The sequence below is a fragment of the Syngnathus acus genome, chromosome 15, assembly GCF_901709675.1.
Source record: "Syngnathus acus chromosome 15, fSynAcu1.2, whole genome shotgun sequence".
Taxonomy (NCBI): domain Eukaryota; kingdom Metazoa; phylum Chordata; class Actinopteri; order Syngnathiformes; family Syngnathidae; genus Syngnathus; species Syngnathus acus.
Genome location: NC_051100.1, coordinates 3,410,767 through 3,427,095, shown reverse-complemented (window position 1 = coordinate 3,427,095; position 16,329 = coordinate 3,410,767). Strand labels below are relative to the sequence as shown.

The 16,329-nt window shown below is 47.5% G+C and overlaps 1 protein-coding gene across 2 annotated transcripts; it reads right to left on the bottom strand.

Moving 5' to 3' along the window:
• Positions 1–596: 596 nt before the first annotated feature.
• On the bottom strand, positions 597–15,949 carry LOC119134573 (apoptosis-stimulating of p53 protein 2-like). Of its 2 annotated transcripts, XM_037271387.1 has the most exons (20): positions 15,858–15,949; positions 15,463–15,612; positions 10,012–10,159; positions 9,365–9,478; positions 8,539–8,609; positions 8,220–8,321; positions 7,683–7,857; positions 7,432–7,613; positions 7,202–7,366; positions 6,425–6,472; positions 6,023–6,209; positions 5,038–5,127; positions 4,812–4,933; positions 4,382–4,748; positions 3,452–4,299; positions 2,854–2,991; positions 2,645–2,778; positions 2,328–2,494; positions 2,022–2,221; positions 597–1,883 (listed from the first exon to the last, which is right to left on the bottom strand). In XM_037271387.1, the coding sequence occupies exons 2-20, from the start codon at positions 15,487–15,489 to the stop codon at positions 1,842–1,844; spliced, it is 3,327 nt and encodes a 1,108-aa protein (XP_037127282.1). In that variant the 5' UTR covers positions 15,490–15,612; positions 15,858–15,949; the 3' UTR covers positions 597–1,841. The 2 variants fall into 2 exon arrangements, with proteins under 2 accessions (XP_037127282.1, XP_037127283.1); XM_037271388.1 differs by lacking the exon at positions 6,425–6,472.
• Between the last annotated feature and the right edge of the window lie 380 nt (positions 15,950–16,329).

The following is a 16,329-nucleotide window of genomic DNA, read 5'->3' as shown; positions in this document are numbered from 1 at the left end:
TATTTGAGGAAAAACTCATTGGGACTTTACTGTACTGCCGCATTCCACCTCGAGCTGTTTGCAGACATGAGAAATACTGCTGTGCTGATGGGGCAGATCCAAGATCCAAATCACTGAGGCTGTCTTGATACCTAATGAGTAAGTCTGGAAGGCGCAGACATCCTATTGAAATACCCTAAGGGGGACGAGGACAGAACTCTACCCCCCCCCCATTAATCTCCTGCCCAACTATAGATTAGATCTAAACTGCATGAATGGTCAGCCTGCAGGTCTTTCACATTGGCTATAGTCATTTGGGGATGACACCACCTGACCCCCAAAAAATGACAATTTGAATTGAATGAGTAATAAAATTCAATAGAACGTTAAGAGTTAATCAAATTGCGTATTCTGGCGTGCTCGCCTTGGCCACCAGGGGGCAGAATGCAGCTCTACAGACAAAGCAATGTACAATTTCCCGTGAAAAATAATTTCATATTTTAATTAAGAGTTTTGTAGACCACATTCAATTTCACTTATTCGGAACATACTTAAAAAGTGATCATAACCTTGTAGACCATGACGTGCAAATCTTGAGTAAAAGGAAAACAAAAGGCTTTGCGTGGTACAAAGCATTTTTATTATAAATGTTGAAAATACTACAGTACATTTGAGGGTATACTTCGTAGACAGCATACGGAAACATAGTAACAAAAATAAATATATCTGCACTGTGAGATATGCATGGCTAACTATTAGTAAGTAGTCCAGTCTGATAGATTTGACCGAGAATGTCTGAATTAGGAAAACATGGGTAGTCATCATATAGTTAACTTGCTTTTGTGGTCATCTGCTGGACCTGTCACTGTACATTTTTGCATTAGCCGGCGAATGGCTGAGAATTGGGAGTCATTTTTTACTCCCATGGCGTCAAATCACTAGTTTGTGACTAAAGAGCATATAGTGGCATCTCAACCAAAACAAAACTAGCTATGGAAAGCTCTTTTGAGCATTTATTTAAATATCCTTGATGTTCTTTAGACAATTCAGCACACTAGCAGAGTGACTGTCTTAGTTTTTTTTCTTCTTCTCCGATTACTCGTAATACCTTACAATTAATCGTAAGCAGCACATCAAGGATAACAGATCAATGCTCAAACTGCTACGATATTCTTGATTTCTAATCATCTCAAAGGCTCTCCGGTGTCATCGGCCACATGACGAAGAGAAATTCATCGACTTGTACGCGGATTTGTTTTTAGCTATGCTATTCAGCTATTTAGAATGTACACAGCTCCAGTGCAGATATACAAAAAGAGGCAGAGTCCATTTGAAACAAGCCTCCGCTAAAAGATTGTCACTGTAACTGAGCATTTGACGCTGTTCAACTAATGAACCAGGAACCTAACAGTCGGGTAAAAAAATGTCAAATACTGCCGTGTTCCGTTTAAATCCACAGTTTCGGTCACTTTAGGGATTCGGATAATGGTAACACAAATAAAACCAAATCGTGGAACCGTGGACAGAAACGCCATTAGTGTGAAAAAAAAAAAGTGCCACAGTTGGGCCACAAAGTGTTCATTAGTTGATCCTTCATTTTAGTGCAGAGGTGGGGAACCTTGGTCCAAAAAAGTCCTCAGAGGTCCTTACTAAACTTATGAACAAATATGTCAAAAAAAAATTTCTAATGGGCCCTCTGAGTTTTTTTTTAATTTTCTGCATGTGGCCCATACGGTGCTGCGGGCTCCCCACCTCCGGTTTAGTGTTTCTTCATTGCAGCAGTTTCCTTCTCTTCCCGGATTGTTTAAGACATTGTGTGCGTGTGTGTGTTTGTGTGAGTGTGTTGAAATGTGCAGGAATCCTTAAGCGAGGCTTCTCTGCCGTGGTTTTATTCGTGGGTACAGCTACAAGAGGCAAAAAAAAAAAAGATAACAACCGAGCTGAGTCTTCGGAGCAGTTTTTTTTTTTTTTTTTTAAACAATTCCAAAGACTTAAAAAAAAAAATGGCCTACTCAGTAAAATGGCCTGAATTTTGGTCTTACCCCAAGTAGGTTGCGGGGAATGTAGCCTTCTTTGTCTCCCAGGCGCGCCCACCACCACTCGATCTCGTCCTCGTCTTCCCTGCGGAGGACCGTCATGCAGTCCCCCTCGCGGAAGGACAGCTCGTCTGGATTCTCCCCCGTGAAGTCCCACAGGGCGTAGACCACGCCCCTGTTCATGGTGCCCATCTTCTCTTGAACGCCTGGGCACAAATTCCATTGTATGTTTTTTGTTGAACATTTTGGTGTTTTAATGTCCAACCTCATCAATGATCACGATTATAAATTTATATGGGTATAGTGACTGACCGTAGAGAAACTGGGAGCACTGGGTGTAACCGTCCTCCAACTCCTCGCACTTGTCGGCTGCCGTCTGCATGTCGCTGTATGTGGTGTTGAAGACTGCGGCGGCCGACTCCACCAGGAACTTGCACACTTGAACGTTGTTGCAGGAAGCGGCGCAGTGAAGAGGCGTCCTGTGGCCCAAGAAGAAAGACTGGCTAAGAAATCCATTTTTTGTTTTTCTCAATAAACAAGGAGAAAATATCGCTTGGAATATGTTATTTTTACTTCAGTGGGGAGAAAATGAGTTAAAAAGTTCTGATGTCATCGTGAAACTAACTCACCAGCCGTCACTGTCTGCGGCGTTGACGTTGACGCCGTACTGGACGAGAAACTTGACAATCTCCGTGTGTCCGGCGCACACGGCGTTGTGTAGCGCGGTGATGCCTTCGTCGTTGGGCTGGCTCGGGTCCTCCACCTGAGCGTGAAGGTGAGGAAAAAAAAACGTCACGCGTGAACCCCAAACGTGGTGCACATTGGTTGGAGTGTTTACCTCGTAGATAATTCTCTGGACCAAATCGAACTCTCCCTCCAGAGACGAGTCGAGCAGCAGGGCCAGCGGGTTGAACTTGACTCGCATGTCGTGGTCGATCCGTTCCGAGCCGGGCTTGCGCAGGTTGGTCCTTTTGCCCTTTAAGAAACAACCGTGGCAATCAGCGTACTCCGAGGCGTCCGCTCTCCGCCGTGTTTGCGCTCGACTGAGAGAGGAAGGCTGTACGTGATTTTGCACAAACTAAGCCGAGCTGCGAGAAACAACTTCGCCTCTCTTAATTGAACGTTACGCAACCTGATTAGAAAGCGAGGGTCGAGAGAGAAATGGGCCATAATTGTTGGTCGTTTTGGGGGTAAAACCGACAAATCCTCTGGTGTTTATTTTTAACACAAAGTGTGTTCAAGGAGGAGAGTGGAAATCTGAGAGAAAAGTAGGCTGAACCTCGACTTAGTCTAAGTAGAATAAGGAGCCTTTTCTCAGAGAAACAATAGCATTGCTTGAGAGGGATTACATCATTATATAACGTTGACCCAGCTCATGTCTGTCGACTCGACAAATCGGGCCGTGACACCTCGTCACTCGGCATGTCGGTTCTTACCGGGGGCAGAGCAACCTGGCCGGTGACTTCAGGAGCCTTCATGTTAAAGGTGTCCTCTCCCAGGCTGTCCTGCTCTGCTCCACTCGGGTACGGCGGCGGCGGGTAAGGCGGGAACTCTTCCAGGAAACCTTCCGGAGGCGGCGGAGGGAGGTTTGGAAGCGGGTCTTCCATACTGGCATGGGCCGGGGGTGGTGGGAAGAGCGTGTCTTCGGGGCGAGGGGCCGGGTGTGACGGAGGAGGAGGGGGGACGATGTGTTCTGCGTCGAGGAGGCCGGAGGGTGGCCGGGTTTGCTCGGCGGGAGCCTGAAGGTGAACGTTCCCACCTGGGTACTGGGGTCCCTCCACAGGTCGTCCCAGATCCGCCGGGTGGTGCTCGACATCGCTCAAGGGGCCCGGGTGGTGCGGTCCCACGGGTAGCTCCGCCCCCTTTTCAGTTTCTCCAGCAAAAGTGGGAGTGGCCGGTGTGATGATTGTGGTCTCCATGGCTGCCAGAGTGGTTTTCTGGTAGAGGAGCTTCTGAATGTTGGGCCCGGCGGGTCCCTCCGGCTCCGTGATGGAGCTGCGTTTCTTCAGGGGCCTGGGGGCGTTGGAGAGCTTCTTCCTGAGCGCCTCCAGGTCGCCGTCGCTCTGGTGCCGGTAAGGGTTGGAAATGAACGGGAGCAGCTTGGTGGGGCTGAGGGGTCGCGGGATGCGCTCCGTCTCCGCGTGGCCTCCCTCGGACGGACTGGGAGCCGTGTAGTTGGCTCCGCTGTGGTCCACCTCGGATTCATGTGCCGGGGAGCGACGTTCCAAGTAGGGGTTCTCTGGGTGCTGGGAGCCTCCACCGGGAATCACCGGCTTTCCGTACACTGCAAAGAAAACAGGTGATAAGAAGCCATGGCATTCGCGTAGTTCAAGCAACGCCACATTGCCCTTTTGTGAAAGGCTTACCACTGACAAAGCCGTTGGTGCGGCCCTGAAACCTGCTGAGGGCCCCCTGGATGCCAGCCTGCTGGGTGTACATGGAATAGATGGAGCTGGCGGCGAGGGTCTGCGGCTTGGAGGAGGGCAGCTCCGGGGTGAAAGGTCGCACGGTGGCTGCGGGCGGAGGGTCCTGCTTCGGAGGCAGGGGGAGCGTCTGGCTCTGGGAGGGCGGGAGAGGGACGTGGCCGTGGCCAGGCTGAGCTTGGCTGTGGTGTGGCTTGGCTTTAGGGAAGGTGCCCGTGTTGAAGCCCTGTTTGCCGTACGGGATGACATTTGGGCCTTTTGGTTTGCTAGGCACGGGTGGTGGGACCTTGACTGGAGCCTTGGGAGCAGACTAAGATGACAAAATGAATGAGACAATGTCTTTCTGCAACGTTGGATATATTTTGCTTCTCACCTGGGCATCCCTAACTAAGTCATCGCTGCTCTGGTTTTTGCGGAGCGAGGTGGCGGGAACGTCGGTTGCCTCAAACATGGAAAACGGACGCACCTTTCTATCCCTTTTGGGCTCAGGGTCATCTTATCGCAAGACCACAAAAAAACAATTGTTCAATTTAAAGCTCAAACAAAACCACCATTTTGTAGGTCTTTCATATCTCCTTTGCACAATTGTTTCTTGTTACCTTGGTCTTTGCGAGAGTGAGACGTCATTCGTGGGAGTGTTGAAGAAGCTGGAGCGTGACCATTGGACTCCAGATTTGAAGATTGGATCCCTGAGAGACACACAAGTGAGCAGATCATGAAATAAAGTGTTGCTGTTCACATTTGAGGGGCTAAATTTATTCCAAATCAGGTTTAATTTGTCTGAAAGCTCGCTCTTAAGCAAACAAACATCACACCGTGGGTATAATCTGAGCCGCGTAATGACACTGCAACTCAAAAAGGATGGAAACGAGTTGAGGTTTGATTTCAAAGGCACTCCAACTAAGGAGGATCACAAAACAAACAAAAAAGAACAAGGCGTCCTTTCCTCACTCACAAAAATAAACAGAAAGCTCGTGAGAAGCACACCCAACAACACTTTTTTTCTCCCTCTACCTTTTCTCTTGGCTCGAAGTTCTTTCAGAGGTTCAAGTAAGAACATGGCTTCTGAGGAAGATGCATTCCAAAGGGAACAACACAAAACAAAAAACAATATTGGCCTGAGAGCTGGACACGTTAGCGGAGGCTGCGGCTATCTGAGCAAATACATCTTAAATATGAAAGGAATTGTTGGCCTACAAGCTACTAATTTTTTGGAGAATAGCAAAATGAAACTAAGAGCACTTAATAGCTCTCTTTCACAAAGTCCACATCAAACAGTCACCGCAACAACAACGATAAAAAAAAAGTCAAGAAAGGAAACAAAGCTGATGCTCAGGAACAAACACGGCAAACCAACCGGGGTGGGCTAACGCTCTACCTTCCGAGCTCAGAGTGACGTCATGAGCATTGGGAGCGTCACGCCTCTCTGCTCCTGCTGGGGGCAGCACAGTCTAGTCAAATGTCAGTCTGTTGACTTAGCTAAATATTTGTCGTCGTCGAGAGTCATTTCGGACTAGTCACATTTCAAAAACAGACAAACGGGAGCAGGTCCGGTTTTTAAATCTTCATCCAGCACGCGCTCACCTGATCCGGGCATCCGCTGCGGATCGTACAAGGCGGCGGTGCCGTCCGGGTGGGCCGGTTTTACGAGCAGCTCGTGTCTGGCCGAACCGCCGCGGGGCAACGTGGACGACTGGATGTACGGGCCGACGGCTGCCACGCGAGAAGGACCACCTGGCTGCGGTTGACTGGCCGGGCCATCGGAAGGCACCTGGGGGTCGGAACATAAATAAAAACATTTAGGATTTAGTAATCGGATAGCGTGCATTTTGACTCGCCGGGACAAAAGTGATTTAGACCCTAAAACTTGTCCACCAACATCAAAACGTGTGACGTAAAGCGACTAATTCAGTTGAAATGAAGAGCCGAGCAAATATGAGCGCAAAACAGGGTACAGATGTTCCCGCCGACGCTAGTTTGGATTACCTGAGGATGTGTGTCTTTTGAAGCCCTCTCTTTACTGGGATAGCCATTCTTGGGAGAACACAAACACAAACATGGAAGAGCAGTTCAAGGAAAAAAAGTAGTACCCCCCAACTCTTGGGCTCTGCTGAACTCGGTGACTCAGAGAGGACGACTAGCTTTTAGTCAGGGGAGTGTGTGTGTGTTCTATGTCAGTTGTCGAGTTGGAGGAGAGAGCAGCTTGGGATGCTTTTTTTTTTTTTTTCCTCCTCCTCCTTTGTATGGCTGTGAAAAAGACCCGCTCATTGTGATTCCGGGCAGGGTGGGTGAATCACCTCCTTGCAAGAACCTTTTATGGACCTCCCGTCAAAATGAGACACCCTCGTCCTACTTATTTGTACATGATGTATAAAAAAAAAAAAAAAGGGCTTTTTAGGTTCATTTCATTCCACCACCAAGACTATTCTTTGCCCCCCCCCACTAAAAAGAAAGATGGTTGTGTGCCCTTTAAGGAAAACCGGTCGATCGCGCCCTTTTCCTGTTGCAAGGCAGAGATGATAACATCTCCCCTGACATTACGGCTTGTCTGCAATGTCAGCAGGGCACTTGTAAATCCACTGGCACGTAACGGGAGGTGTTTACCTCCAGACGAGCCAAAGTGGAACGACCAGCAGAGCCTCGCACAGCAAAGAGAGTCTGCCTTTAATTCGGTTAGAAAGCGGCCACTAGAGGGCGCTGTTCCTAAATGCGGTCACTTGATTCAAATCGCTTGAGTGATGCGTGCGTGCGAGCGGCTCTTACAGGTACGTTCTCTTTCTGCTGCAGCGCCGCCTTCTTCTTCCAGAGCCGATCACGGAGCTCGCTGATCCTCTTGTCCATGGCGGTTGCCTCCATGTTGCGCTTGTTCAGGTTCTCGCGCTGCTGCTGCAGCTTGGAGTTTTGGTCCTGGTTGAGCTTGTTCCTCAGCTGACGAGACACCAACGGGTTCAACCTCACGGAAGAGAAGCTGAATTGACGTGGATTTGACTTACCTGTAGCTCCTTGTAGAGTCGCTCCAGTTCAACCACGGAGCTCTGGTGGTCGTGGAATTTGTCCACTTTGCCACTTTTGAGCAAGTCCAGCTGTCGGCTAAGGTCTTCCACCTTGGACGCGGCCATCACCAGCTCTCTCTGCTTCTGCTGGAAGAGGTTGTTCATCTGCTCGATCTCCTCCACTGCACACAAAAAAAGGAAAGCGTTGAGCGTAACAATTGGTTCGTAAATCCACATCTGATGTCGTTTACCTAGTTTGCCGTTGCTGAGGCGCTTCTGCTCCACTTGGCCCTTGAGGGCTCGGACCTTTTTGAGGCGACCCTCCTGGTTCTCGATGTTGTCGCGCAGGCGCTGGAGCTTCTCCTGTTCGGAGATGTGATGCTGATGACGCTGCTCCTGCTGCTTCAAGTAGCGCAGGCGCTGCTCCTGGTGGGCACACGTACAGTGCACTCAAGTAGCAGTACAAATATTTGCGGTTGTCTCATGAACATGAGCTGTGGTGTTTCTTGAGAATGCATAAGAGGCATCTGTCTCAGGCATCTCAAATTCGAAACAATTCACCTGCGGCAATTCATCTTACCTGTCAGGGTGAGAAAAAACAAAACTCTTCATCTTACAATCATCATTTTCCTTTTTCCCCAACCTAGCCCTCCTTTAATCTCCTTCCATTGGCTGTTACTTTTATCACCGCCACTACCACTTAAGCTCTTCATCCTCCATATCCAATCATCTCGACCGGCCCCGGTCTGGGCCTTTCATCTTCCTTCCCTGGCGCCGCCGGTTTGTACCTTGGAAGCGAGGAGTTGCTGTTGGGCTTCGATCTGCTGCTGCTGCCTGGCTGCCATCTCCTGGAGCTCGGCTAAAGTCATGTCCATCCTGGGAGTTGACAGCTGGAGGAAAAAGTCATTCAAAAAAGGTTTAGGATAATAATGACTGCAAAATAAATTTGACTTGCATGTTTATCAAAGCAATGCAGAGACATTTTTATTTCAAAGTCAATCAGACAAAAAAAAAAAATATATTTTTAATTACAAAATTAAGGTCCTTCAGAGTATCTAACATATATTTTTGAAATAGTAAAAAAATGTGATCGATTCAGGCACTCACCCCATTTTCCATCCTTCGGTCTGAATGGCCCTTCACTCCATTTCTCTTTGGCTCAGAACCTCTGGAGCCCCCTAAGGAAGCAAAATGGTAGAATACTCTGTCAGACATGAGTATGTATTTAAAAAAAAAAAAATTGTCCCCTATCTGGCAGGTGCTGGATGCATATCAGAAGGATGTCAAACAAAAAGGCTGGCTGCCGCTCAACCATCTCCCCTCCTCTGGGAAACGAGCATTCCTCGGGATTTAACTTCATACGTAACCAAGCGAGCGGTGGGAGGGGTCCCGCAAGGACGCTTATTTTGCTTACACGAGGGGGCGGCGACGCTACGGAGCGCCGGAACAGGTTGCTTACATTTTTACGGCTGGGGAGTCGAGATCCAATAAAGCCCTGCCCCATGACCAAAGCCCTTTAGCTTGCATAATGGCTTTGGATGACCCTTGACATACTATTACGGTAAACAGGCAAACGGGTCAAATATAAGACCCAAATACGTACTAATAATAAGATTTTTCTTTTTATAGTCAGCTAGCATCATAAATTAAAAATAAAAAAGTGTGAGATGAGTCAACTGTGGGGAAATAAGCGGGGCTAAGACAACAGGAAGAGAAAACACGCATCTAATCTCTAGGCCAGACTCAAGCGGCGAGGGGGCAAAGAGGGCTTAGTTACGCAACTGAAGGCTGAGAGGATCGCACGCCACCAAAAATACTCAGGTTTTCTCTCTTCTTAAGGAAAACAGAAAGGTAACGAGATTATGCCAATCTGACTGGGAGACGTCGTGTTCTAATGCCGCTCGGTCTTTGAAAATACGAGGCATTGTCTTACCGGATTCCCAACTTGGCGCTCGGTTGTGACGCAGAAAGAAGCGCACCTCCGCCCTGTGTTGTCCTCTTCGTTGGAGCACGTCCAGCATCCGCTCTCCGTCCCCGACAGCTCGCTCTGCGACACGGAGGCGGCGAACGTTTACTCGGGTTCAAAGCGCAGAATGAACACAAACGAGCCACACGTCACATTAATTCATCATAGTGACCGAATCAAAGCCGCACGCGGGTCACATGACCTTAGCCACCATGATTGATGCGCTTGCCGATAACAGAGCCAAAGTCATTCATTACCCATTCCGGAAACGATTGATTCGAGCCGTTCCGTATCATAACACGTTGCAGTCGAGCAGAAAGTGGGAGAGAATATTCTGTGCTGCGAAATGGCTTTTGGGCGGTCTGTCCCCCTTTTTGCAAAGTCCTCAAACATGGTAATTGGCGCGGTGTCGCCGTGGTAACACAGACGCAACTACCTCCTTAAAGCTCCTCAGGAATGGATGAGATGCTCAATGGGGTCTGAGTGTTAGTTTGTTGCCGAGATTATGGATCCCATTTGCATTTAAGAGTGTTGAGGCCTTCAAAAAAAATAAAAAATCCCCATGCAGATGAACACGCAGCTCTTTCTCGGAAACAAACAAGATGGTCGCTTACCGGATCCGCGCCACACTTCTGACAGGTGACAGTCGGTTTCCCCCGCCTCCTTGCACAAGTCCACCACGTCCCGACACAGCGTTTCCGGAGTGATGGGGACCTCAGTAAAATGTTGATCATTGTTACTGAGGTAAACTGTCAGGAACATCTGCGGACAAAGAGAGGCCAGATCAGACAAATGTTGATTGCAATCAAAACACTCCTGGCTCAAATCTTCTTCCCTTATGGAAATGAATGGAAATTTCCACACGACTAACATGAACAATTGGCATTTTATTTCAGCCTGTGTGTGTGTCTTGCTTCACTGATAGCAGTATCAGCAGTCCGGCCCACATTCCTCTTTGTCAACGCAGAAATCAGAGGCCGGTTTCCAAAATTCCATTTCACCCGCTGCCAAGTATCTGCTAACTCGTGTTGACACCACTGTGACGATTTCCACGGCTTGGCTAAGCCCTTTAGTTTCAATATGGGCTGGTTTTCTGCTTCAGCTACAAAGAATTGAACGAATCAAATAACTTTTTGTCAGTGGATCATGGTAAGGGAAAAAAAATAAAATACATTCGATCTCGCGCTTTGCTGCCATCGTGTGGCATCCATAGGCAACTACAAACCTTTTTGGGGTGGCTGTCAATTCCTCGGCGCTATATTAGCAACGTGCGCGTCACTTTGCACTTAAAAGCCTTGTGCGCTTCTGCTCAAACTGCATTTAATAGTGGCGTGACAATACATCTGAGACTAATCTAATCTCGTTTAATCTCATGCCTGAAAGGCTTTGGGGCCAACAGAGGAATATGCTCTCAGATGTAATCTGATCATATGGTAGAAATGGCAGCTTTGATAAGGCTAAAATAAAAAAAATAAAAAAAGCTAAGGAAAATAAAGTGGACATAGCGGTTTGTCCTTTTCCTTTATTCCCTCAAATGGATTCTATTCTGGGTACGTTGCGGCCTACGGGGGCCGCGATGGGAAGACACGAGGTCGGCCGGGTCGCGGCTACAAAGGCTTTGTGGGAACGAGTATGCGAGGCAGCCAAAGCTATTAGCTAGAAACTAAACTAATCGAGGTTGCCTTTGTAAGGAGTCACGTTTCCATAGCAACATGCACGTGGTAGTTCCTCCCGTGTGAAAGGCGGATGACAACAAATAAGGTCTGCGCTATTAGGATGCAGATAACGCCGTGAGTCACGGGCCGATGAGGAAGCTTTAAACAACAACCGGGATGACGACAAAAGCGACATTTCCGACTCATCGCCGTTGCTGCCAACCTGGTTTGTTAGCCGCCATGATGAACGCCCAGTGACTCGGGGGTTCTAGCAAAAGCAGAGCGGCTGACATCATCAAAACTTCCCAGCAATGTAGGACATTCAAATGACCCTGTTAATATTTGGAGAGTGGAGGAGAGACAACACAGCAGGGGGGGGGTGCGAAAACAGTGATGCCTGCTGAAGAGCCAATTCCTTTTTGCACTAAAGTTAATGTGCCGAGGCCAAAATGAGCTTGTACCGAGCAAGTAAACATTTAATGTGGGACACTGCAGGTATGTGCACTTTGTGTACATTTTGGGTAATCAATTCCTGAATATAATCCTACTAATTAGGAAATGAATAAATTCTCGTTGACAGTTACTGACAGGCGTGTTCATTTTTTTTTTGCCCTTGGTCTGACAATTTGCAAGGAAACAACATTCATCTGAAGAGTATGACGCAAAAAATTAAACCGGATGAGGCTGTCAAAACAAACAGTAGAATTTCTGAGAACGCGCTGCCTGAGGCAACCAAACAAGAGGCAAGTACTTTGACCCGAGGCCAAGCTAGGAAGGCGAATCTATTCCTCCGATCGTCATAAGAGTTCAGAGACGCGGCGGTCCCGGTTCCCGACATGTCGGACGGCTACGACAGCTTCGAAATGACAAACTGGCAATTACAGCGCGGCCGTGCCGGCTTGAGCTCAGTCGGCTTTCACTGTTAAAGTAAAGCTGCGATACCAACGAGGCATTGGAATCGCATCTCGGGGATTAATATAATCTGCTATACATATATTAATATAAAAAAAATACAGCTTCTCAGCAGGCTCAGTATTACAACGATAAGCTTAAGCTGCGCTTGTTGCGACTCTATAGGCAGTTGACAGTGCCAGCAGATGACGAAGCATGACGCAAGGAATGATTTTTTTTTTTTTTTTGGGGGTCACTCAAAAATTACAAAGTCATTCATCGAGATCGTAGGGAAAGCGGCGAGGATGGGAACGGAATTTGCCATCTTGGGAAAAAGGGCTGATGAATTGAACTGGATGGAAGAGGAAAGGCAACTAGGTTGATAAAACAACTGGGTCAGACGTGAAAACAATAGTTGGCCTCTTTATACTTTCACGCTCGTGGGGAGGTATGGAAATGTTGTGGATTTAAAAAAAAAAAAAAAAAATCTCGTTTGCATACCGCCTGACACGGTACGATGTGGGTTCCTCGGAATTCATCAGTGTGTCGCGCTGCTATGACGGATGCGATTTGAAAGCAAGCCAGGTCAGCATTCCGAAACTTACTGAGGCATACCGAGCTCAACAACTTGAGACTTTCGATAGCTATTCGGCCTTGGGCTCATTCGGAAGAGCCCGGCGGCAGATGGAACCGGGGCTCTTAAGTAGCTTGAGGGGGTTGTTTGGACTGTGAGAAGATCAGAGAGTTTTCAAACATCAACACCGCCGCCACAGCCAATCATTTACGTCTTCCAGCTAGTGTATCGTCAGAGTTTGAAAATTGCCGTTTGACGGAAAAAAATAAAACACCAGCATCAATCTCAATCCACGAGTCCCTCATTCTCCTTGTCAGGGTCAATTTGCCTCCGAGGATCATCGTTCAAACGTGATATTAAGTTAAGAGGGATGAAAGCGCTCTGTCGGGCACTTTGCTCTTTTTGCGGGGACGGTCGGATCACAGGGGGATGGATGGCTTTGTAATCGAGTCACCGGCAAATGTAAGGTCATCCTCTTGCATTCCCCATCGGTACTGGCTCGGAAAGAAGAAGAAGAAAAACAAAGAGCGCTCACAGAAAGAATTTATTATCTGCATTTGGAAACTGGTCCAAGTGAGATAAGCTATCCCGTCTGTCGATCTGTGCAGAACTACATTTTTGTGCTCTCAATTACTTCTTTGTATTCACCCCTGCGGGACAACGCAAGAGAAAGTTGACTTTTCGCAACATTGATTTGTGCGGCTTGGCACGATCAAATAATTCAATGCGACAACCTGCTGAGCTTCGTACACAAAAAATCAGATGCAATCGAGTCGACTGTCCATCCATCAAATTATTCCATTAATTTTCTCAGTGTTTTATTGACCGCTCTCGTATCCCTTGGACACAAAACGTCCAATCGAATGCCTTGAGGGGTAAACAGAGTAAGCAACTCCAAAAGTCGTATCCTTGCTGATTCCTCCGCAGGCTAATCTTAGTGGACTCCTTGCACACTTTTTGCTTCTCGCTGAGGTAAGCAAATGAATCAAGTCACCTCCCAATGTGATTACTAGCCGGTGGTGGGACACTGCAGCAGCATTTCCCTGGATGGCCGTCAACAGCTGTCCCCCCCCCCCCCCAGCCGCAGCCTTCCCACTTGACACGGCTCCAATATGTCATCATGAGTCCTTCAAAAAAGGGCAAGGCAGCAGAAAGCACCCAGATGGACTTTTTGACTCTGCCCAAATGGATTTTTTGTCTTGGGCGAGGTATTTTATAATCAGCACCCTGGTCGACATCATCATCTGTCAGGTGGGGGACAAACTGAAAAGGACAAAGTCCAGGCTAGTACCCCCCCCAAACCTGAACACGGAGCTCCTTGGGTTTCCTCATATTGAGCCGCCACATTGTACCACTTGGGCGCTAAATTCTGTACGACATGCGGCCGTCGAACTCAACGCTCAGAAAACAAATTGACAAACATAAGCGTAACTTCTTGCCATCGATATTCACTCCCCTAATTCTTCCTCTGAAGATAACAGTCCAAAGCTTGGCCGTTGACCAACCCCGGTGCTGACGTGCTTATGTAACAACCGTACGGCCCCGGCACAAAGTCTATGCAGAGAAAGCACGCCCGCTTTGTGTTGACACACAAGCGCTCATTTTCCCACCGACGTGACATACCGGAGACACGGTGTTGTGGTTTCGCAGCTAGAAAGAAAAAAAAAAAGGACAAATATGTACCAACGTGCGTTCAGAAAGGGAGGCCTATCAATAAGCTGCGCTTTTCACGGGAGAAGAATGAGGAAGAGGTCGGTGACTGAACATCACATCTGGGAAAAAAAGGCAGGTTTGAATGGAGCGGGACAATAAATCAGCGTCACGTGATTTATATGGCGCCTGTCACTTATCAGCACAGAAACAATCTGCTCGTGACATTACACAGCTGAAGAGTCTCTGCGGCGGCTCATTGTGTTCGCTAAAGAAGCCCCTCCCCCTCTATTTACAATCCCGGGAAGCAATTACAACACTGCATTCTCAGCCGCCTCCAGCCCCCCCTGGCCTGGACAAGCAAGAGCCATGGGTTACGTCTGTCACGTCGAGACAATCGGCCATGGTGTACAGATACCGTTTTGTTTTGTTTTTTCCCAGGGGCCTGTATCTCATTCAAACACGTGCATATAAATTCAACTAACGCCAGCCGAGGGGGTAAATGTACTTGATAATGAAAGGACGCCGATATTTACGGCCGGTGGTGGGAAGTAGCGGGCGCAGGTCACACGACAGGAGGAAGTCGTCTAAATGCAACCTAGTAGCCGCCGCTAAAAGTGATTCATTCACTGAGTTGTCTTACTAGAAGCACCAGTCTGAGGAATCCTTAACTATTTGACAATTTTGCATGAGGCATTTTTCTTCTGTCACACTATCAGGTTTCGGCAGACGCTAGAAGTGAACATGAACTTTGCAGAAAGACCATAAAAATATGTTCATGAGTGCAAACAGGTGCATTTTTCAGAAAATAGTTGTCATTAGGTTTTGCAGAAAAAAATCCGCAAATCTTCACAATACTTCCAATGTTGTTTCAATAAATAAATGCTGTGCATCTGCTCTTAAGAGTCCCAACTAAAGCCAAACAATCTGCATTTAATCGGTGGAGACCTTATGATTTCAAATATTCCTGATTAGAGTTGGCGAATTAATGAATAAAATCGTACCTGGTAGCGCCACCGTAGAAAAACCTTACGCAAGTACCGTGATCTCCCCACCCATAATATAAATATGGAAAATGTCTCCAGATGATACCGTTAGTGTCAACAGTGACATACGTCACAGTTTGCAATAGATCCCTCAGAGTGGACAGGAAAGACACACAACAGCAGCCATAGCAACGACTGAACATTCGCCACGTCAAATTGAGGTTGGCACGTTTTCTGTCACGTGATCATCAGGCATGGGATTATAATCAGGGAGGAAAGGGTGTAGGTGAATCAAATCACGGAACTCACCGGCATCATTTTAGCTTCGTACCGCATTTAGCTTCAGCATGAATCCGCACCACTGGGAGTTTCGTCGAAAGCGGAGCGACTTTAATCCACACAGTCCCGTGAAGCCGCTTTGGGCAAGGAGTCTTTCACCTCTCCGTAACACCCGCCGTCCTGCCATTAAAAGAAGAACAAATATTATCTCGAATTATCATGGAGAAAACCACACGTCCACTACCTGTTGCGACCAATAACATGGCCTCCCCTCAGCTAGGAAAGTTTCGACTAAGCAACTTTACACACATTCGTGACGAGCTCAATGAACGCATGAAACCAAAATGTTTTCTCACCTACGCGACACACGGCTTTTTTATAAACGCACATTCGATTGAATTGAGCGTCTATTAGGTGATACTTACCCGTGAAAAGACGAAGGGAAAGAACCACAAACTACGCCTTTGATGCACTGCCGTGCGCGTTAGCTCGCAGCCGAGCCCAGAATGACGTGACGTAAGGAGGAGGAGCAGGGAGGAAGGTGGCAGAGGGGCGGGGTAGGGGGCGCTACGGCATCTCAAATGTTCAAAAAGACTCACTCACGCGTTGTTATTTCCTTTGAGAAATATTTTTTTTTTTTTTTAAATCGAACATGTCAACATATATATAAAATAATTATCCTTAGTTCAATCGTTTTGCCAACACCACCAACAAAATGCCTAAACAACAGTTCTCACCAACAGCTCTCGAGTTTTACATATATTTAGGCTCAAATGCTCTATTTTATGATATTGTGACCCATAATCCTTGTGTATGAACACGATTGCTAAATTATTTACATCCGACGAGAAACCAAACTGGGTGCGACAACGTGTCATTTCGAATAAAACTACAACT